General features: G+C 40.0%; 1 protein-coding gene across 1 annotated transcript in view; it reads left to right on the forward strand.

The window, feature by feature from the left end:
* The window catches only part of LOC121608198 (protocadherin-9), a 192582-nt gene that overhangs the window by 126292 nt on the left and 43763 nt on the right, over window positions 1-22527 (forward strand). Inside the window, exon 3 of the mRNA XM_041939382.1 lies at window positions 6263-6464. Within this exon, the coding sequence (XP_041795316.1) occupies window positions 6263-6464 (202 nt within the window). The remainder of the gene's footprint in view (window positions 1-6262; window positions 6465-22527) is intronic.

Genomic DNA, 22527 nt, shown 5'->3' on the forward strand with positions numbered 1-22527 from the left:
GGAATCAAGCCCAGGTGTCCTGTGTGGAAGTCCTGTGTGCAATCCACCATTCTGCCCCTACCTCCAACCCTAGGTCAACTTTATCGCTTTTTTCACTATGTTTGCCCTCCTCTTCATCATTATCACCCTCTGCTGGCACTACACTGTCATACATGTGTGTACTTTTCACGCCTAGACAAGGCAAATCGTAGCACTGACAAGCTATCCTCTAGTGGGTCGGAGGGTCTATTACATCCTTTGGAATGAGGCTGGGCTGTGCCCTCAGTTCTGCAGAGAATTTGAGTATCTTTCAGCTAATTTTTTTGGTTTTACTGCTATCAACTTCACCGTTTTGGTCCAGTTTCAGCACTCTGATCAACTTCACCTTTGTAGCAGCTGCAGGCAGCTGTTTTTTGTGAAAACTTAGCTACCTGTCCAACACAGAACTGTTGTTGAAACTATTGGAGCACTTAGAGGCTAAAAAGCCAGATATTTCCCTGGTTAGAGTGAAGAGTGAACTAACTTCTACCTATGTCTGCCATCACATTCACCCCATTCATTTTATAAGGTGATATATGTCAGTGTTGTGTTTATACCGTTTTGCTGCCCCCATGTGGCCAAAAATCAATGAATGCAATTTTAGCAAACATGCATTTTGATTCTTGATGTTTTAATAGAGTGTTCAGTTATATTTTATATCAGCTGAACACAAAGGAATGTGGATTTGGGGATATTTTAGCTAGTACTGTGTTGTTTCACATCCTCTGTCATTTAAATGTGATATCTCTAGCGTGACTAGCGCAAATTAGGCTAAAAACAAATATCTATTTAACAAGCAAAAAACAGTGGGGAGGGCTGCTCATGCTAATGTATGGAGGAAGGATGAAATGCAGTTAATTAGGGAGGTGTAGACAGATGAAAAGAAAACAAATTGGACTTTGAGGGCATCAACTAGCAGGATTTTGTCACAGCACCTGTCACCCTCTGTCGTCTGTGAGATATGACATGAGAGTGTGAGTCTGGTGACAAGCATGCTTGCGACTACACATGGATTTCTGCTTTTTAATGAGGAAAGAGTGTCTCCTGTGTAGGTTAGACAATAAATGCTTGAAAGATAAATACATAAAAAACATACATGCTGTGTACTGCATCCATAAATCTGCACAAGATCATTCAGTCCAGAGAGAGTCACAATGATGGACTGTGCTGATCATCACATGCTAAGCAAGCACTGCTTATAAATGACTAACACAAAGCACACCACTGTTGGACATAACACAGACAGGCACTACATGTCCACCTTTCCAAGCTCGTAATTTGGGAAATGGGTCAGATGTGACTTAGATTTATGTGTCTTTGTGTTTGTCTTTGTAAGTGTGTTTGTGTGTGTGAGTGTGTGAGTTTGTGGCGAACCAAACAGCGAGGGAGTGACTGATCGGGCCTCGTTGTGGATGTGGCAGAATGCAGATGTTTCTCAGAGCTGCCTTGCTATGATTTAATGATGAAAAGCAGAAGGCAGCAGACTTAGACTCTGGAGAGGCAGCAGGAGCAGACTACGTCAATATTAGAGTCAGAATCAAAGACGGGGGAGATTGTGATTTATTTGTCACTTTTTATTTGAGTGTTGCTTACAGAAACAAGTTTGGGAACTCTTTTTATCCTTGCGTCTTTCATCTTTTTTAAGCTGTTTGAAAAACTTGTTTTTGACTGCGTTTATGTCATCAAAATAGAGCCCTGCCTGACTGAGATTGTAATGCATCTTATGGATGATCCCAAAGGAAAGCCGCATGTTATGTTGACAGGAGGCAATGTTTATCGTCTGCTAATGTTTCACTTGATTTGATTTTTTATGGAATGTTACAGCTTGTCGGGATTGTGGATGAAAACTGTGGGGAATAGAGCACGACACCGAAAAGTACCTACTAAAAAACATGATAAAACATAAAAAGGACATCCATTATTCTATTTGAGGGTTAATACCATCAAATAGGACTCAGCTTTGTCATGCTGTTGTTTTAGCAAGTGTTGCACAGTACTGCAAAAGCACTGCAAAGGTGTAAGACAGAGAGGCAGCGACAGAGAAAGAAAAAAATCAATCAGCATGACCAACGGTACAAAGAAGACAATCATGTCTGTGGCCTTTCACTGGTAGAAAATGTATTTTCCGAGGTGGCCAGCAGATGGCACAGCACCTTTGGTCTCAGAGGGAAGGAGAGAGAGTGGGAGAGCAGGGCAGGGAGAGGAAGACAAAGAGATCTTTCTGTGAGTTTTGTTTTCCTGGTTGACTGATCTCCCTCAGTGGTCTGATTGTGAGAACGGACTCGTGGGAAGTGTTCTCTCACCGCAGGTGTCAGACTGCTGTTAGATAAGATTATTTGTGAGGGTGAGGAGGTTGCATTATTGTGTGCGTGTGTGCGCACGCACGTCCGCCCAGTGTGTGCTTCTTCTCATTAAACGTCTGCCTGATAGAAATGTAGTGTTACCCTGCGTTCATTTGGAACACAATACAACACAGAAGTTGTTTTTGACTTGCACACTGTGCTCCATATGGTCACTCAGGAGGAGAAAGACGGGGATGCAGAGAGAACGCGCGAGTCTTAAGCCCTATCCCTATTTGCTTTCTGCCACATAAAACCAAAGTTGTATCACTTTTGCGCTCTGTGGAACTCGGTCTTTACTGTGTTGTGATTCTTTATATTTCACCCACTGATTGTGAGGTGTTGCATGTAGGGCTGCAGTAGCTGAGAATACTTGTGATGCATTGTGCATCATTTGACGGGTGACTAACCGCTTTCTGTATCTATTACTGTCACCATCTGGTTAAATGATTGCTCTCTGACTACAGACTTTGCTCAGAACAATCAACAGCCAAACTTAGTTAGAATCAGTCCTGAACAATTAAACTGTAAACTTTAGATCAATAAAACTAACTAAAGTTGAATTAATCTGTACTACTATACCTACTACTACACTTAATTAAACAATTAAGAGTGCTTTTAACAGTCATACAGCACATACCCATTTGAACTTAAAGAGGACATTGCATGGAGCTAAGTTTATGCGTGGGAAGCCAAAATGTTCCACTTTCACATAGAAGAATATGTTTTGCATAAAGTTGCGACTGTTCTTTTAATAGTTGGCATTTACTTTCCCCTGTCAGATTTTATTTTCATTTTGCTTAATATTGCATCCTTTCTATGAAGACCCAAGGGCGAATGCTCTTCCTGATAATTTGCATGCTTGCTGGAATTTAAACCTTCCAGCAGCGAAGTGCTGCTATTTGCTTTGTGTTTGTTAAAGTGAGTGTGTTTGGTCAGGCAAATTATAAAAACAAGCGGATAATAAGGGTTAGCAGGCGCGATAAGCCATAATATCTTGTAAACTGGCAGCAGGGATAGTTTAAGCCGGTCTTATGCTAATGTTACTACAAGTGACTGTCAGCAACAGAGAAATACAAATATCTTCAAACATGCTTAAACCCACAAATAAACACATGCACAAATGCAAACAGACAACACCCACAGACAACGCACACAGATATACGCAGTGCATGTAATTTAAAAATGGACCTTTATATTTACCCCAATCAGTAATGAGCCAGTTTTTTTTCTCTACTACAAATTATATATGCAAAGTTATCATTGCTTCAATTATTGCCCACACTCATCACGAAGACAATTTTACCATATCACATTTGTCACGTCGTATATTGTGATTAATTAAGAATAAAGATTGTTGTTCGTTTGCCTCGGCTTCAACAGTCATTCTTCCACTGTCACACTGTCTACCGCATGTCATTTTGTATTCACTCACTCCATGTATTAATCAGAGTATTCTCATAAACGTCAGCGTTATGCTGATGCGCATGTAGTCTAGATCGCAAACCTTTCTGGAAATAAAATCTTTAAAAAAAGTTCCACTACATCGTACACCATACCCAATCCTATCGGTTTACTAATAACAAAAGATATACACTTTGAATATCTCTTTCATTGACTTTGTTGTAAAATGTAGAGCTTAACTCTGGAGAGAGGGAGCTGAAAAGCTGCCAGTATCAGTATTGCCAGCTTGACACTTTCAGGGCAGCCAACAAATACAGGCCTACCTTGCCTAAGGCCAACTGCTTTGGCATCGGCAAGAAGAAAAACATATGAAGCCACTGTTAATTAAGTGCAGATACACCAAACATGTCAAATCTTTAAGGCCTGCCTCACCCTTCTGCTTCTGCGGGTTCATTTTCTCGATAAAGTGTTTTTTTAATGGCGCGCACGCACACACACACACACACACACACACAAACACACACATAGCCTGCCTCGCCATGTGAAACTGAGAGCGCTACGTTGCCTAATCAGTATACTTTAGCTGTCACACAAACAAACAGAGGAGGGAACCTCTTTAGAGAGGACTTTTTCCCCCCGTTACATCATCTTCATTCGAAATGCCACATCTGATCATCTGCCTCTTTATAATTACTAACGGTGACATTTAAACAGATTCCTACTGTTTTACAAGACCTTTACATTTAATTGTACTTGATGCTGCACTTTCAGTTGCTGTTGGAGACTGCAAGTGTGAAGCATTGTTCAAATCCCGGTTTAGACTTTTGGCAATATATACTGGATTTTGGATGGCATTATTTCTGATAATCACGAGAAATGTCACAGAAGTGGTCACTTTCACACTGCGTGGTCTGGAGGAGGGAGAGTTGTCCCACCGTCGGTTAAGATAGATAGGTATTTATCTCTTTGTATTTTTTATTGTCTACTATTTTTTAAAAGGGCCTGAAAAGTATATATAATAAAACCCACCACAACTTTTCATCACTAAATCCAATTCAATTCTTCACAGTAGCTGTCAGCCTTGAATTTCATAAAACATTCTTTCTTGTCATTTCAATTCATTCTCCCTTTTGTCAGCTGAGTATTATCAGTGGCATTGCAACACTCCTGGGCATGTAAGGACTGACATCTCCCTGCAAGGTTGTTATAGCTGACAGGTTTTGTAGGTCTTGAGTAGAAGATTAAGAATTGTATCTAATCGTTGTCTTTTTTATCTATCCTTCCTTCAATCCATCCATCCATCCATGCATCCATCCTTCATGAAAACTAAACACCATGCATCTAAATCTGAAGCCAGCTTTTGTTTTGCCCACAGTCCCCTAGGTCTGCCTCCAAATCCCCCACCCCAACCTACCTCACCACCCCCACCTCCCTCACCACCCCATTTCTTTTCCCTCTTTATTCCCTCTTTTTGGCTAATTGAATGTTGCATGCCTTTGGAGCACTTCTAAAATATATAATGAGGTCATTTGCATTAGACTGCAGATTGGGTGACCTTTGCTTTTGCCAATAATTACTGTAAAACCCGTCTCTGTCATCACCAAGGATGTGGCAGGGACCTCTCTGTGCTCACGAAAGGTTAGCTGGAGGCTTGTGTCTGGACTTATGAAAAAGCCTGAGGAAAATGTCATTAGAGCAAGGGGAAAAGACACTTGGAATTAACAATTGGAAATTCAATCAGGGCGGCTTTAAGGATGGCGTGTGTGTGCATGTGTGCGTGTGTCTGGCTAGGTGTGTTCGTGTTCTCCAACAGAAGGGCGATATAGATTATGCCCCTGGAACGCTTTTGGGTTAAGAAATTCCTCTCCTCGCAGAAAGTGCAGAATGCGGCAAGAAGGACACCCTGGGGGCGACTTCTGTTAAACAAACTGACAACACAAACGAAACAATCAGGCAGCGAACGCCCTGCAAGCAGTCCTCACAAACACCATGATATGCTGTCACCAATATCTAGGAATTTCATGGCCTTCATTAATTATGCCTGACATTAATTACACTATGTGTTTATGAAAGGCTCACAAATTTTGCACTTTCCACCTTGCTGAATTTTTGTTACAGCGCATGATGTTTAATTTGCATGCTGTTATTGGTTGTCATTGTGCAGTGAAACGTGACTGTATTTACCATGTGTTAACTCCCCCTCCATCAATAACTCGGCCCAAGTCAAAATAGAAATGTTATTCTGCAATCATTCTCAGTCTTCTGAAACTGAAAACGAACCCTTCAATTCCTCAGTGCCTTCCTTGCCTGCAAACGTTTAATACATTTTGCATTGTTCAGACTTATTTCACACTGCGGTACTGATCGGTACTCAGCGTGTCAAACGGCAGGCATGAGCTTTCCCAGCTCGGTGTAAAACAATAGTGTGAAAAGGATAAACATTTGAGCGGGCAGAGCAGAGCGCTAACATCAGAGGCTCTGTTTTGTGCTCTTGGTTCTAGTCGCAGCGGCGCGTCACGTTTCACCTGCCGGATGGCTCTCAGGAGAGCTGCAGTGACAGCGGTCTGGGGGACCACGAGCCTGTAGGCAGTGGCTCCCTCCTCACACAACCTCTCCCTCTGGTGCAGGCGCAGGACGACTTCTACGAGCAGGCCTCCCCTGATAAGAGGACTGAAGCTGACGGCAACTCCGATCCCAACTCTGGTGAGTTGTAATATATCTCATGGCAGATTACCATTTCTTTTCTAGCCTTTGTGCAGTCTTAACATACTCGCTTTGTCCTAAGGGTCAAAAATGACCAGCCTTCGCTAAACCCCTAGAAAAAAGCAGTTTAATTGAATCTTGAACCTCATCTGTTTTGCATGAAGAAACATACTGTCATCCATCACAAACTCTATGAATATCCATTTTCTCCTCACCCTCCTCTAAATCACGGTTCTCTTGTTTCTCTTGGACATCTAAAAGAAATCAGATCTACGACCTGTTGGGTACTGAAATGTGCTCTCATGGCTTCAGCAAAGAGAGAACTGGGGTACAGTCATCTGTCTCTGCACTGGCAGAAGACATGCCTCTGACTGCCTGCCTCATTAGTAAACAATGCTGTTTTTTTATTTCATTTTGTCTCTGAGCTTGAGTCATGTGTGGGGTTGTGGAGGGGAGATGCTGCACGTGCACAAGAAAGCTTCGGTTTTGTCTGAATTCGATCAGTAGCGCACATATTCTCAATGCGTGCGTGTGTGTGTGCACGTGTGTTACTTTGTGGTTCTGTGGTGTTTAAATTATTTCATTCCTGGCGGATGAATCTTTGTACCCTGGCGGTGTACAGCTTTTATGGAAATACAAACAAAGGCGATGCTTCACTTTTCTAGCGTTAAGGTCAGTATAGGAAAAGTCATCAAATTTCAAGTTGAGAAAAAGGTCCCTGAGGGGGGTTTCGCTGCTGTTAAACATATAATGGGTCATTTTTTACCATTACGACAACACATGGGTTAGTACACATGCACCGTCGGTTTCTGTGGACTTTTCCCTCTGTCTCTCTTATTCTCTCCTGCAAACTGTGAGAGTTTAAAGCACCCCGGTAGACACTTTTAAACAGCTGCAAAATGTTCACTTTGATCCAATTTGGCGGACATTCTGTTCGTCGTAATAGTGTCTTTTCTTTCAAATACATTACGGCTCTTTCAATTTTCTGCTGATTGTATAGAACACAGCAAAGTCTGAACATGCCTTGTCTTAAAGCCCAGGTTAAAGAAAATGAAGACAATGTTTCAGATTTTGCTTCAGGGAATGACTTAAACTCCTTGAACAGAGATAATAAATAGTCATGAAAAACAACATCAGTCTCTATAAAGTCTTCAAATATAATTTAATTTAGAGTCATTTGATTCCTCAAGTAGGTTTCTAGTGGATACACGAGCAGGTCATTCATTTCTCAGTTAATCATCCAGACTTGTTCATTCCTCCCAGGAGCAAACCTGGGCCTCCCATAGGCTCCTCACCTATTTGTGAAACTCATTTGATTTATTTAGAGATGATTTCCCAGTTGGAAGTCTTGGTGCTCGGCTGAAGATGTTAACTTCCCACTATTTCTGGTGGGAATGTACATCTCCGACCCAGTTTTCTCATTTTATCATTAAGAGGTGAGGCGTGCGCGAAGATCAGGCGCATCGCCCCAAGGTCGATGCCAGCTTGCCTGCTGAGGGTGGAGCAGCCAGCACCGCATAAATACAAGCGCTGTGAGTAAACCGTGTGTGCGCATGATTTCATACAGACTCTAACTTAGCAGATGCACTCACAGTTGGCAGATGTACTCAGTGAGTAACATGTAAGCCTACTGACTCACTGTCTTCACAAATGAATAGAGCTGCACATGGCCCAGCCACGTGCAGTTGTAACTAACTGTCTAGCTTTGTTGCAAGGAAAAAAAAATCCATCTTATATTTTTTTCATAGGAGGTTTACAATCACTGGAGAAAATGTGAATACTGCTCTCTTCTATACCACGTCTTTCTACAAGCATCCACAACTTGAGTAAGATTGAAGCACACGTTTTTGATTCTGAAGACCGAGGCTTGTCTCATGCTTCGAGACAATGGCTACTTGACCAGACCAGGATCTTTCCCTAACCTGGACACTGTGGTTTAGTCACCTGACCTTAAAGGGGAACTCAGATCTTTGGGAGAACAGCTGTAGATGTGAAAAAAAAAAAGTTGCATGAAGCCTTTTGCGGCTGTATGAAATCTGATAAATTGCCTCAAGTAATGTCACTTGAGTCAGCACTTGAGTCAGCTTTGGTTTGGACTACAAGTTTGAAAATGAAAGAAAATCTGGCGGCGTGGAATTAGAAAGAAGTGAGCTCATCAGACCTCAGCTGACCACACCACACATCTGTCTGAGGCTGGATTAACCACTGCTATCATAACACACCTTTCTCCTGCCCAGTCTGTGTTAGGTTAGGGTTTTGGTCAGGTGGGCAGGGTGGACACATCCGAATCTCTGACTGGTTGTCGGTTTTTGAGTTGCATTGTAGGTAATGGAGGCAGAGGGTTTTGACAAGGACGAAGAAGAAGAATGTGCGTAATGAAAACAATGCAATCTTTAGTTCCACTGCATAAGTTTTGATCCTTTTTTATATACTATCAATCGCAAGTCTGACAATGTTATAGGAGTGCAAATTTGCTATTAATGTTTTGACATTATGTTGATATAAAACATAATCTGGATGGCTTTACACTTCCTTCAAATCATATCAGCCAGTCAAATCATATCAACACAGTTTCAAACGTGTACAGAGAGGCGATCAAATCCAACAAGAACTGACAATATATGAAAGCTGTAATTAAATAGCAAACAGCAATTATTGGCCAGTACTGTTGATGTACATGCTGTATTTCATGGCATGTCAGACATTAATGCAATATGTTAAATTGACATATGCAAATTAGATACACATGTCAGAAAGGAGCTACGCCGTAGATGTGATCAGTAATGAAATGCATGACCAAATGTATGAGAGCCACGACAAATAGATTAGACAGATAACAGTATTAAAAGCTCTGAATTACTTACAGCAAATTTACATGCACAACCCCAGTTCCACAAAATTTGGGTTGCTGTGTGAAATGTGAATAAAAACAGAATACAGTCATTTCCAAAAGAACTGTGTTTACCGACAACTCTTTACGAACTTTTCCTAAACCCATGTAGACCAAATTCAAAATAGGCAGATATTTACGAAAATCAATGAAACTGATGAGGTGAAACATACATGTCAAAAAAGGATTAGCATATCATATCAGATCAGATCATATTCTGTTTTATGTTTTACACAGCATCCCAACTATTTTGGGGGGATCAGGGTTGTATGTATAGTACTTGTAGAATCAGTCCAATGACAAATAATAGTGTATTGCTAACTAGATATAGTATAGAGTCAGACAATTGTCAATTGTCCTGTTAACTCCTGACATGACGACAAGGTGACATCTGACCCTGTAAATAGATTTAACCAACACAAGATACTGCATTGATGAAATATGAGATGCGCACATGTTCCAAACAGTATCTGACTAGTCTCTAAATGCAAATACATCTGCAGGAATTCATATGAGTATGTTTACATGATACAGTGTACAGACAGAGATGGAAGGGTCAAGATCGTCCTGGTTGGTTCGCTGAAGCTGCGTCAAAGTGTGCAGTCAAAATCAAAAACAGACTGTAATACAATAATTAAAAATACATTTTAGAAATGCTTTCATACTTAATTGATACTTTGATCACTGACCTGCTGCTTGGCAGGATAATGATTTTCTGTCCTGTTTGTGAGAGACGTGTTACCTGCTGATGTTCTCCAGTATGTGAGCTCAGTGGTCACAGGTTAACTAGTTTTGAGTAAGTTTCTGTCAGACTTAAAAAAAAAACATTGTTCTTACACACTTTTCCGACTAATCTGTCTGTTGACAAAGGCAAATATCTGGAAGATATCTGACACAACGGTGTTCTAAGGTTAGGTGAAAATTATCTTCTAACACTACTGAACACAACTCTATTCAGTGCAACATTGTCAATGAGGACCCCGACAGTGGGTGGTGCTTTGTTCAAGGTTTGATAATAACATCTCTACCTTTTTTTCTGACATATTAAGACTCTTCAAAAGAGCTTCTTAAAGAATCAAAATTGAAATAATTTAATTATTTGAAGCCTGCTGTCCTCATTTTTGGGCAGGATATTGGAAAAAAAAAAGATTTAGTTTAAGGGTGTTCTTCTTTTCCTGGATGCAAGCAGCAGCGGGATCCACGTGGGAGATGGACTAAAGTTGCCTTCAGATGAGAGTGATCAGTATGTGATCTTGATGATAAAGCAATTGATGTAATGGAGTTATGATACACAGTCGGCATTTTGGGACATCTAAACAGAAATATTCTAATCCATATCAAATAGGCAGCTTTTTTTTTTTTCAGAGAAAACACTTTTTATTGCTTGGTGATATAAATGAAGTGTCAATAATAAAGACCAGATTAACCATTATCAACTCATGCACAAGTCAAATTGAGTCACTTCATGTCAGCTCATCAGTAGTTACTGGATAAGTGCAGTGTCTGCACACGATCCGATCAGTCCCCTGTGATTTTCATAACAGAATCAGTGTCACATTTCAAACTGATGAAATTATTTTGGGTGAAACTGATCAAATAACCTTTTGATCTTGGCCTCCCTTTTTTTTAAGTGAACTGACTAATTATCCTTTATGTAATACAGGAAAGTGGTTAGACTTGTGCGTAGGTTGCAGCTTTCATCTGAACTAAGGAAACATACACAGTGTGGGAGTTGTGAAAGACTGATGTCTAACAGTATTTTTTTATGATGGAGTAGAGCATAAAGAGATGTTTTATATTCCTTTGTGACTTGAAGATATCTGTAAAGCTTTACCACAATGAAAAAAAAACACAAAGTTGGTAAACAAAACAATACAAGAAAGAAATCTGTTGCTACATGAGAGTGAAGAAAACAACAGTAGCAGATGGATGGTAATCAGGGACACAACAGTTTCAGCCAACATCATGGCTTTTTTTTTTTGTGGAGACAGAAAGAAACTTGATAGAAATACATGTGCAAGTGGTGTGAGCAAATGTGGCTGCAGAGAAAGGGAAGAACTTACAGGGCCCTCTTTCCCAGTAATGATCGATTTTAAAGGTTAAGTGTGTTCTCTAAGAGCATTTTTACAAAAGCTCTTAAATTTTTACTCACAATTCCCAAAACAGCACTAACAAGCAAGCGCACGTGCCTTTAAGAGCTTCTTAATGTTCGCTGTCCATGGTGCTGAAGAGAAGGACGAATTGATTTAAAGCAAAGTTGCTGTATTAAATTCTCCATAAACCATGTCGGATATTAAGAATCTGTCACATGCAAAGCATAAATGAAACAAATGGCACAGTTGCTACAGTTAATGTGCTTGGAATCATCAGCATGAGTACATCGAGAAAGAGCAGCCTGATTTACAGTCAGCAGTGACAGCCTCCAGCCTGGCAAGTTTCAGACAGTAAACTTCAGCCATTCTGTCAAAAGTGCATTTTAGACTTCAATCGGCAGCTACAAATTCACTATCAATGAGAACACAACCAGCCAACATAAACGCACTAGAATAAGATGAATAAAAAGGTTAACAAATAGAGAACACATGATTAGGAAATGTTGAATTACGGACAAATGGAATCAATATTAAAAGTACAGACAAAACTCCTTGAACCCCTATTCAAAGGGGCACAAACAAAATGAAATGAAATGAAAATGAATGATGTTTCCAAAATCCACAAGCTTGCAGTAATTATTTTAAATGCTATGCTGGATATACTTGCTTTACGGTGATGGCAAGCGTACGGTGGCTGCAAAGGGCGCTGCAACAGCCCAAAACATTTCCATCATGCAGCGCGTTTGTTGCTAATGTATTTGCAAAATAGCTCGCTCATTCAAAAAGGTGAGCTGCATGAAAAACTTGATCTATGTAAAGGGAAGAAACATAGACTTTGCACACTTCATTAGTAGGCAGGGTTGTTGCTGGGCTTTGGGGGTCACCCACTTTACTTTTCCAGCAGTTGAGACTTTTCTTGGTCTTGAAAAGCTGTAGCATTTATTAACTGACACGCTGCAACCTATACTGTAAATTTACTGCCAGACTGACAAATGGCAAATGGCCTGCATTTATATAGCACTTTTCTGCTCCACCAACCACTCAGAGCATCTCAGCATGCCACATTCACCCATTCTGTTCCGTTCAGTTCCATCTTGCCCAAGAACGCCTGGGCATGCAGGGTGGAGGAGCCGGGGATTGAACCAAAGATCTTCTGATCAGTGAAAGACCCGCTGTACCTCCTGATGGCCACAGCCACCCCACACTGCTTTTCCTCTGCTCCACCCTCACTCACGTCACCTTTCTGCTGCGCGCCCTGCGCACACATTAAGCAATGGTCTGTGCTGTTCTTATAACTACAAACACAACGCAACACAAAGGAGGACATTGAATGTTTCATCTTCTTTCTTCTTGGTCTGCGGTTGTTTATTACAACAGGGAGACAAGCTTTGTCAGAAAAAAAGGCTGCAAGCAGCAAGGCAAAAGACTGCCAGATGATGATAAGACACGGCTGATCGCTGTGACCAATCAACGGTCTGCGGTGTTTCTAGCTCCACCTTTAAGCATTGAATCAGTGTGTAGGTACCTCAAGAGGCATCATGAAAAAACAGGATGGTGGTTTCTATTGTTGCCACTTTTGACAGTGGAAAAACAAATAACCGTTCTAATGTGTAATGAACTGAACCGGACTGCTTGGTGGAAATGTGACTTTGCAATAAAAGATACTGCAGTGCAGTTGTTGGTCCTCTTGGATTAATAAACTTTGTGTGAGTTGGTAAAAAAAAGAAGTGCATTAAAAGCGTCTGTAGGTGCAAAGCTTGTCAGAAACACTCTGAAAAAGCAGATTTCCCAGATGTGGTTGCACCTTCAGGTACTTTAAGGTAACAGAGCCCAGGAGCATCTCTAATGTTTATGCTCATCATAGCTCATTATACTGAGTACAAGTAGAAAATATTCATTTGAAATTGAAGCTTCTATCTGTATAAGGTCACACTATTAAAAGACAAATCAAATAAATGGTAAAGGGGAAAGCAATAAACACATGCTTAATATCTTCTTGGACCACTGCTTGTCCCTTTCCAATTATAGAGTGAATTCATTCTCGACAGAAAGAAATCAAAATGAAACAAATAAACTACCCAGTCACATATTCACCAAATGAATGAATATTTGGGATGAAACATAATTCTGTCAATCAGTCACATTTCTGGAAAAAAATATTGCAATTGATTACTGCGCGGCTGCGGCCTGTCAGATTAGTTGTGTATGCGTGAGAGTCCAGAGACCACAAGGAAGCTGAAATAATACATGACAGGAGAGCGCCCAGAATAAACAGAGAGGAGAGTGGGATGAGATAGGGAGGCCATGTTTATTTATAAAACATTTAAAACAACCATTATTGACTAAAGTGCTATATGAATGATTTAAAAACAGCGCAGACAAGAAACACAGAGCAGAAAGACAGAGGGATCGCTGGCACAATCACGCATACACAAATAAACACACACACACACACACACACACACGGAAAGCCAAAGGCAAATAGACATGGCCTGTTTGTGGAACAGATGTAATGAAGAGGTTGTGCAACAACCCTGAAGCTTCAAAGCTACATCTATGAAATCAATGTCTGGTGACCTAAACGTTCTACAGGTCAAATCAAACACAGATATAATTAATAAGCTAAATTAACTGTATCTTAAAGTCATTTCTGAATTGGCCCAGGAGACGGTGAGGAGAGCAGAAAGGCATTTGAATCTCAAAGACTGCTGCCTGATTGTTGGCTTCAGATTAAAAAAAAAAAATATTTACATTTACACAGACACTTTTGCTAGAGATTTATGGTACTTCCAGACAAAAATTGCCATTATTTTCATGGCAACATGTCCAAGGTTCAGGCTCTGCATACTGAATTTAAAAGTGTGAAAATGATATTGTTTGAATAAGTCATAGAGTTGCTTCTTAACTTCAGAGTTCTTTGGTGAAAAATACATTTTTACGATGATTTTTGATTTATCCTTTATCACTTTGTTCATGAATCTTCTTTTACCGTCACTGAACGTTACTAATATCCTATAATTAAACCGGCTTTTGAGCAGAGTGGTGGCATTGTAAGAACAGCCTTTTATCATTTACCAGACGTAGCCTGTGCCTACCATCCAAACAGCTGGTGTTGTTGCATGTCATGAGCTGTGATAGGGCGATTATTACCAGCACTGACATTATAAATGAAGGGGAGGAGAACTCTCTTTTTAAGCAATTCTTAAACAATCAATAATGATCTTCAGAAGTCAGGAATTTGTCTTCCAAAAGTTTTACAAATGTTGACAACCGTTTTTGTTTTGACAATGATATGCAAACTGATCTAGAACAAGAAACAAGCAATAAAGCTGAATAACACTGAAATTGAAATAAGAATGTTCATTTCAGTTAACAGTTGACAACTTGTTTACAAAAACTGTTTTTTAATGCTGTGTGCTCTTTGTTTGTGGGTGTATTCACAAGACTGGTGTAAGTGTGAAAAGCGGAGAGGATGGAACTGGAAAAATAAGTTGTAATTGAAGTGGCTGGTAATACCTTGACTGGCATAGCTGGTTGTCCTGTAGCAGGCCTGAACTAGCTTACTTCTTTCTTTCTGGTAATAAGCCTAAATTCATTGTTTTCAACATTTAATGTCATGACCAGTGATGTCTTAAACAGCCTACTTGCATTATACTCATCACTGGGCTTGAGCCTGAAAAATGCAACTGAAAGCTGCTATGCATTGATAGCATCTAAATGTGGGAGGAGAGTAGTAACTTAAATGGGACTTTAATAGACCCGACAAGGAATGGAAGACAGGGGAAATTACTTGTTTCATTCTAAATGATGTTTGAAAAGAGACTAAGCCTGGACCAGGAAGAAGAGCGGTCCAGGAAGAGTTTAACTGACAGAGCAAACGTGAGTAACAGCATAATAGAAAACATGCCAAAGGTGCTGGGCTTAAAGCAAAAGTAGTTCGACCAAAACTCTGCTGAGTCAAGTGAAACCTTTTGTTATTAGGGATGTAAAGTAATCTAATCCATTCACACAACGAGCGACAAAATAAAGCACTTTTAAAAGCGCTGGAGGTTCACTGCCACAGAATCACATCACGTCACATGTTCAAGCAGAATCAGCTTCTGCACACTACTTCGTTAGTTTAGTTCTTCACTTTAAAGTATTTCAAAAGGTTACTGTCAAAATGTGTTTTCTTCAGGTTAGTTAGGCTGCATTTTAATGATAACAAGTAATTGAATTAATTGCTTTTTCAATTCATGACAGAGGAAAATATTTGGTGCTTCCTTAAATTATAACCAGCCAGATCCCATCATACAAATATGCTGCACTGTATTAGATTTGTTTCCTGAAAATGTTAAATAAAGTTGAAAGGTCTAGTGTGCAGGATTCAGGGCAACGTATTGGCAGCAATGGACAGGGCAGGTGGGTGGGAAGTTTTATGGTGGGCGTCTAACTGAAGATAAAAGTGTGACAACATGTATTTTTTAGTAGCTCTGTGGCAGTCACTCACGACAGTAACAATGATGGTAGCAACAACACATACAACCACTCACCAGGCTTGCAGCCATGCACCACACACTCACCCACCCACACAAACACACCCACACACAAACACACACAACAACAACAACAACAAAAACAACAGTCTCATTTTGAAAATTCAGCGATAGCATCAAGCCCCATAGCAAATGTGAACAACTGACAAATCCTGATAGCCAGTGGCTCAAAGCAACGCAATGTAGCAAAGTTGAACACTTTTCCAACTCAGTATTTGCTAAGTAGTCCTATATTAATAGCAGGCTATATTAATAGTCCAATATTCAATGAAACACACATCCTGACAATCCCATTTAAGTTAGCCTGCTTGCTTTAACACTAGAACTTCTTAACGTTCCAACGGCCATCCTGCGACGTAGGCGCTGTTACCAGGTCCAAGTTTACACATATATTAAACACCGTTAGCAAGCTAAAATTCACGTGACTCCATTGATGCAAACCATTCTAAACCATCATACAGTCACTACAGGAGGCACAATAAACGCCAACAGCAGACAACCAGTCATTTCAAAAATCCACAGTATTGAGGCAACTCACCCATTAGGTGTCTCAGTGATCCATAAATTGATAACACTCCGATGAAAACAGCCTGGTAACAATGACAAAAGTCCACACGATCCACTGTAGTAAAAAAAAAAAATAGTCCAAAACATGATAATAATTCTACAGAAAGATGTTTTCTCCTTTCAAATTACATGCTAGTCCTCTGCTTGTCTTCTGTGTTTCCCCTTGCCACTTCCGGAAACTTACACCAATGGCACTATTAACTTCTAACTTACAATGTGGAGACTTGTCCAATCACGATCAGCCATATCAAGCCTAGCAAACAGAGATGCCAATAACAGCCTGGGTTGAACAGAAAGGCCCTCCTTCATCTTCTGTGAAGATTGAGCCAATTGCAAGCAAGTTTATAGATGACTGACGCTTCGAATAGCCAATTCAATTCTGAACATGCCGATTTTCGAACATGCACCATCATATCCATCATATTTTATGTGTGAAGTCCAGTGATGCAGTGCAGTGAACCATCATAAACAAAGCATTAAAAACTCGTAGTGTAGAAGATTAAATGCCTTATATAATAAACTGTAGGAAGCTGAGAAACCAGTGTCAGCAATTATTGTATGTTACTATGCTGGGGACTGCAATAGCAAGTAATACTTTGCTGTATCTACCAGGGCCAATAATCCTCCTACTCATTCATAATTACTGTAAATCACATTCAAGGTGAATCACACCTGAGTCAGCACACTGCACCTGAACATCTCTATATTGTGATATAGATATAGATATATACAGTACACACACACACATTCATATACATCTATCTATATCTATATATATCTATATATCTCTCTCTCTCTCTATATATATATATATATATATATATATATTACATCTATCTCTCCGTTGCAGGGGTCCAGGCAGGTATTCAAGCGCTAGTTGAACTGTATTTGTGAAACTGTTTGAAGATGAGTGATGTTAACAGGAACATGGTCCACCAAATTGGTTGGTTGCACTATTTATGCACAGGAACACAGTCAACTGACAGGAACAGAGGAGGAAGCACATGGAGAGAAGAGGTGAGTGGACAAGGTGCTTGTTGAAAAAGCACATTGTGACTGGGAGAGGGTAGCTGTTAAGGGGCTTGGTGGAGAGGGACAAAATGCTCAAATGCAAGATTGTTATGTTCTCTACCATGAAAATGGAACCACTTTAGCCATTAAACATTGATGGACAGGAGATGATGGATAACTCCCTTGTTGAGGTATCCTGCTCCATTCCATTCGGCACTGTGTCAAACATCAAAGCATCTTTTCAGGCCGCAACTCTGCCAAGTATTCACATCAAAAAAACACATTTCTCTTAAATTGTACTTGGCCAAAAAATATTTCACTAAATGTGGAAATACTGTGAAATATCACAATTGCACTGGTGTTAATCAGTAACACATGTGTAGCCATCAGGACAGTGATATGATGCTTTTGGGATGTTGTCTTGATATTTTGTCAGCATGTTGGCGACTAATTTCATCACAATATTGTGGAAATATGCTGCAGGCGAGCAAGATGGTCACAGTGCCATGTTTTTATAATTGTCAATGCCAAATTTCTGGTGCTATGCTTCCCAGGCGTCCCAATTGTCTCTCCGTGGCAGAGAAGACTGGCAGCTTCCTCACTGCATTTTACCTTTGTGCCACCAGGCTTGTTGTCATGAGAAATCCTGGAGTAGTGTGCTACGGAAAACAAGAGCAACTTACTCTGTCCTAAGCCTTTACTTTGCAGTGACACTGTTCTGTGAAGAATATTTGTGTTCTGAGTACTTTTCTACAGACTGGGACAAGACAAGCGCTGATCACAGAACCCCTACCCCAATTTTATGGGTACTTAAGTACTTGTTAGCTTCACCACACAGACTCAAGTCCGCAGTAAACAAGTTATGGCAGATCTACACAACTCGTTCTCAGCAAAGTATGTGGTTTTATAGCTTTACTAGCATAAATGTGCAATATACCATAAGTTGGAAAACATCCATAGCTATACCATAGCTTATAAGAGCTATGGTAGCACTCACATTGGGAATATTGATAACTGGAAGAAAAACATAGCATTGCGGGCTGTTATCAACCTAAGGAGTGAACGGGTATACCATATTTGGCTTCTGCACTGCCACATATATATTCCATGTTATTTTCAATTAATTAATTGAAAGCTCTCCAGTGCATGAGAAGGGAGCAGGAGAGCTGTGTTTTCCTGTTTTCCTAACAGGGCTGGCAAATCTGGCTCCATCAGATTTGTGTCAATTTCAATCAAGCAAATAAAAAACACAAAGCAGAAAATGCCCTTCAAAGTGTTGGAAAGATGGCAGTCCTTTTTTAAGTTATGATGGAGGTCAGTTAGTTTGATTATTACTTATTTTGACTGTGTTGTAGTCTTGCATTTGATATATTCTCTAAATCAATATGTCTTACTGTATGTTGTCTTATCTTACTGTGGGTAACAGGATGTAATCCTTCATGTCTTACAGGGCATGCGGCTGAGCAAAGAGATGTGTTGCTATGACCAAAGTGAACATTTCAGTGTTTGGCTGTTTCTGTACAATTTGACCTGATTTTATCAGTGGTGGAAGATGTTTGCTGATTATTTACTCCATTCCTGCAAAAATTAGCCTAAAACATCTATCCAAGGCATTCCCAAAGCAAACTGAAAGCTGCTGTTCAGCCATTTGGAGTACATGCATGATTTTGGAGTCTTTTGAAATGTAACACTCTGAAGATTTATTCCCAGGAGTCAGAATCTCTGTAAGCGCTACTGACATTGAGTAATGGAAGACTGAACACACTGAAGTAAAAGGTTTTTATTTCCGCCTGATTTTTGTACCTTCCTGCAGATGACTGCATCTGGGCCTTATTAGCTGGAAAACACAACGGGACCACAGCATGAAACCTTCCCATAGTCCAACTAAATATCACAGAAAACACGCTGTAAACATACGTAAACATATTATACGTATGTTTACAGCATGTCAAGATGTTCTTCAAAAAAATTACTGTATTTATCTTGATAAATATCTATATTTACGTTCGGGCAGTCTATTTTTAGGTGATCTATTAGGCTACATATCCTTGAAGCCAGTTGCTATATGATTTCAAACCTTGTGTAATTTCCATATTTGCAGTGAATTCCTTGATTCGGCTGAAAATGAACCACTGAAGCAGCACATCTTTGTTTTCACCTGTGGAGATAAAATGGAATATCCTAATTGGTCAAGTGAAGTGTCAATAGGAAAGAGAAAAAAGAGAAAACGCTGGTAATTTGAAATGATGAAACAGCTTTCCATGGTTAAATATGGTATTTTGGACTAAATATTTTACTGGATCAGATTGTCTGGACCTTTGCCAATCTAATCGGATCATTTGTGTTGGCGTGTTACTGATCAGTGGATTACTATGAGACGTCATAGTTAAACTGCCTTAATTTTATAAATGGTTGTTTGCTTGTTGTTTGAGTTTTATGTGGCGTTTATGACCACTAGTAGCACTACAGAGCTGTTTTTCTATTAGTCCACATTTCGTTACTCTACACACATGCACGGTCGGGGTCCTTGCCAATTTTTTCACCCTATTCCACTGATTAACAGATGCTGATTACATGCCAAGATATGCAGCAATGCGCCAACGAAGGCAGGAAAGAGTAAGACTGCAATCTATTAAACATGAATATGAACAATGCTGGATTCAACATACTTAAACATGGGCTTTGCAATGTTTTATGATGACTGAAATGCATTGACCATGTTTAACCATAGAAACTTTTTCAAACCGCCTCTCCTCTGTCTATTTACCTGCACAATATGTTCTTGTAATACTTTTGTCAAAATACTGCTAAATGCCCCACTTCAGTTTGTAATTTCTTCAGTGCACTGCTTCAATGTCTTTAGCGGTTTATGTGGTCATTATTTGACAACATATATGGCAGAATATGGACATACATGTTCTTTAACCTATAGAGAATATGCATTAAATTTACTGCAGCTGAATAAATATTCTAATACTGGACAGCAATAACGAGAGAAAGCTGACGTAAAATGGAAATGGATGGACGTACGATCGCTTTGCCGTAGAGCAGAGAGCAGGCTGATGAGTGGGCTTGGATTATATGATGAAGGTGTATACGTTGACTCTTGGGCAGAATCGCTTAAATTCTGAATTCATTACAAGCTTCTGTGCATTTTACGAGCAGTTGCTGGAATGTAGGCAGTGACTTCGGACACTTTTGACTTTTTGGTTGAACTAGATGTGGACTGCAGCACTCTGGATGAGCTGCAGGGGTAGAAGAAAGCACTTAAGTGTCACAGCCAAGAGCGTGTTGCAGTAATCCAGACATGAGGTTGTGGCCATGATGTGATCCTGTGCAACAAAACTGAGATTAAAATTCTTGATGCCTATAGCAAACAAGGACTCGTTTAAGTGCTCTTCCACCTCTAGGTAGTAAGCAGAGAGGAGACAGAACTATGTGTAGCCCTTCACATCAACACATTGGCATTACTGAATGTACGCTGCCACGTACTGACATCTGTATGTTTGTTTCAGTATTTCTGCTTATATTCATTGTTTTACAGATAATTTTCACAGACAAGGATAAAAACAAGGCATAAGACTGAATCTAGCCCCTCAGTCATAACATAACTAATATATTTACAAAATCTACAAAACCCCAAATTTGCATATCACTCTATAGGCTAATCGGTAATATATGAAAACACAACATGCATAACATAACATGCAAATACTGCAACTACCCTGTCTCTCAAATCAGTTAAAGACTATCTTGCTTGAGTTGCACTAATAGCAGATGATGTGTAGAATATGGGAGAATACACCAACAGAAACAGCGGAACCTGCTATTGTTAAGCAACTAATTAGGTGGTGGGCAGTCAATTAAGCATGTACTTCTCACATGTACTTCTATTTATGTAAAGCTTTCCAGAGAATATAATAGGCGACTGCAATATAAGTCTCATTAAGATGTTTAATGTACTGTCGTAAAATGACGACGTAATACAAAAACAAGTAACAGGAAAAATGTCCGATGCACAAGAACCTGAACCCCACATGTTGTGCTGCTGCTGAGACCCTCCACACAGACACACCTTTAAATATCCTGAGGCCACCATGCATGTGTTTTGACTGCATCCATAAAACACATGTTGCAAAGATATTGCCAGCACTAAAGCTGTCTGATTTTATTGTTGCGTACCCAGAGAAATACATGACATGATGCCTTTTATGAATCCTTTACTGCAGAAATTAGGACAATTTAAAAGCATTCTGTCAATTGACTAAGAGTAACAGACACATCCACTGAAACACTGAACTCTGTGCCAGCAGCTTTGTTGTTTCTGTACTACAGATGCCCAGCAATTGACTATTCAGGATAAACAAATACCAGGCTGTCACTCAGTCTGGCAGTCATCCGACCACCTCAGTCACAGACAGCCAGTGATGCCAGTGAGATGGTGGGATGCCAAAACAGTAGATGGATGTCACAGATCTTTTGACTAGAGCTCCATGCTGCAGTGACAGACCTAGAGTACCCGTTTGCATATCCTTTAACTGTATATCAAAGTGATATATGGAGTTTCCTAAAGCATACATTGTCAAGTTTGATTCTGTCACGGAGATCTATTCTATCATAAAGTTTAGTTTTGAGTTATTTTCACTTGCCAACAGTAGTATGAGAAAGCTAGCTTTACCCTTGCCAATTCTGTGTTCTCTTTTCTGAAGGGAAATTTGGAGGGATGATCTATGCATATTCGCAGTATAAACTCCCCTTAAACCCAGTTCTGCTGTATGTGAGTAAGTGCGTGTTTGTGTTTGTGGGTTCCTTCTGATACCTAAATCCCATTGTGTGAAGAGGAAGTAGCAGGGTAGAGTAGCTCGGGCCCCTGACCAAGCCCGTGGGTGGGTGGCATGGATTCATAAATCAGGGAGCAGTGTTAATCTCTCTCAGGTATTGGAAAGCCAGCCCTCAGTAAATATGTT

The sequence above is a fragment of the Chelmon rostratus genome, chromosome 1, assembly GCF_017976325.1.
Source record: "Chelmon rostratus isolate fCheRos1 chromosome 1, fCheRos1.pri, whole genome shotgun sequence".
Taxonomy (NCBI): domain Eukaryota; kingdom Metazoa; phylum Chordata; class Actinopteri; order Chaetodontiformes; family Chaetodontidae; genus Chelmon; species Chelmon rostratus.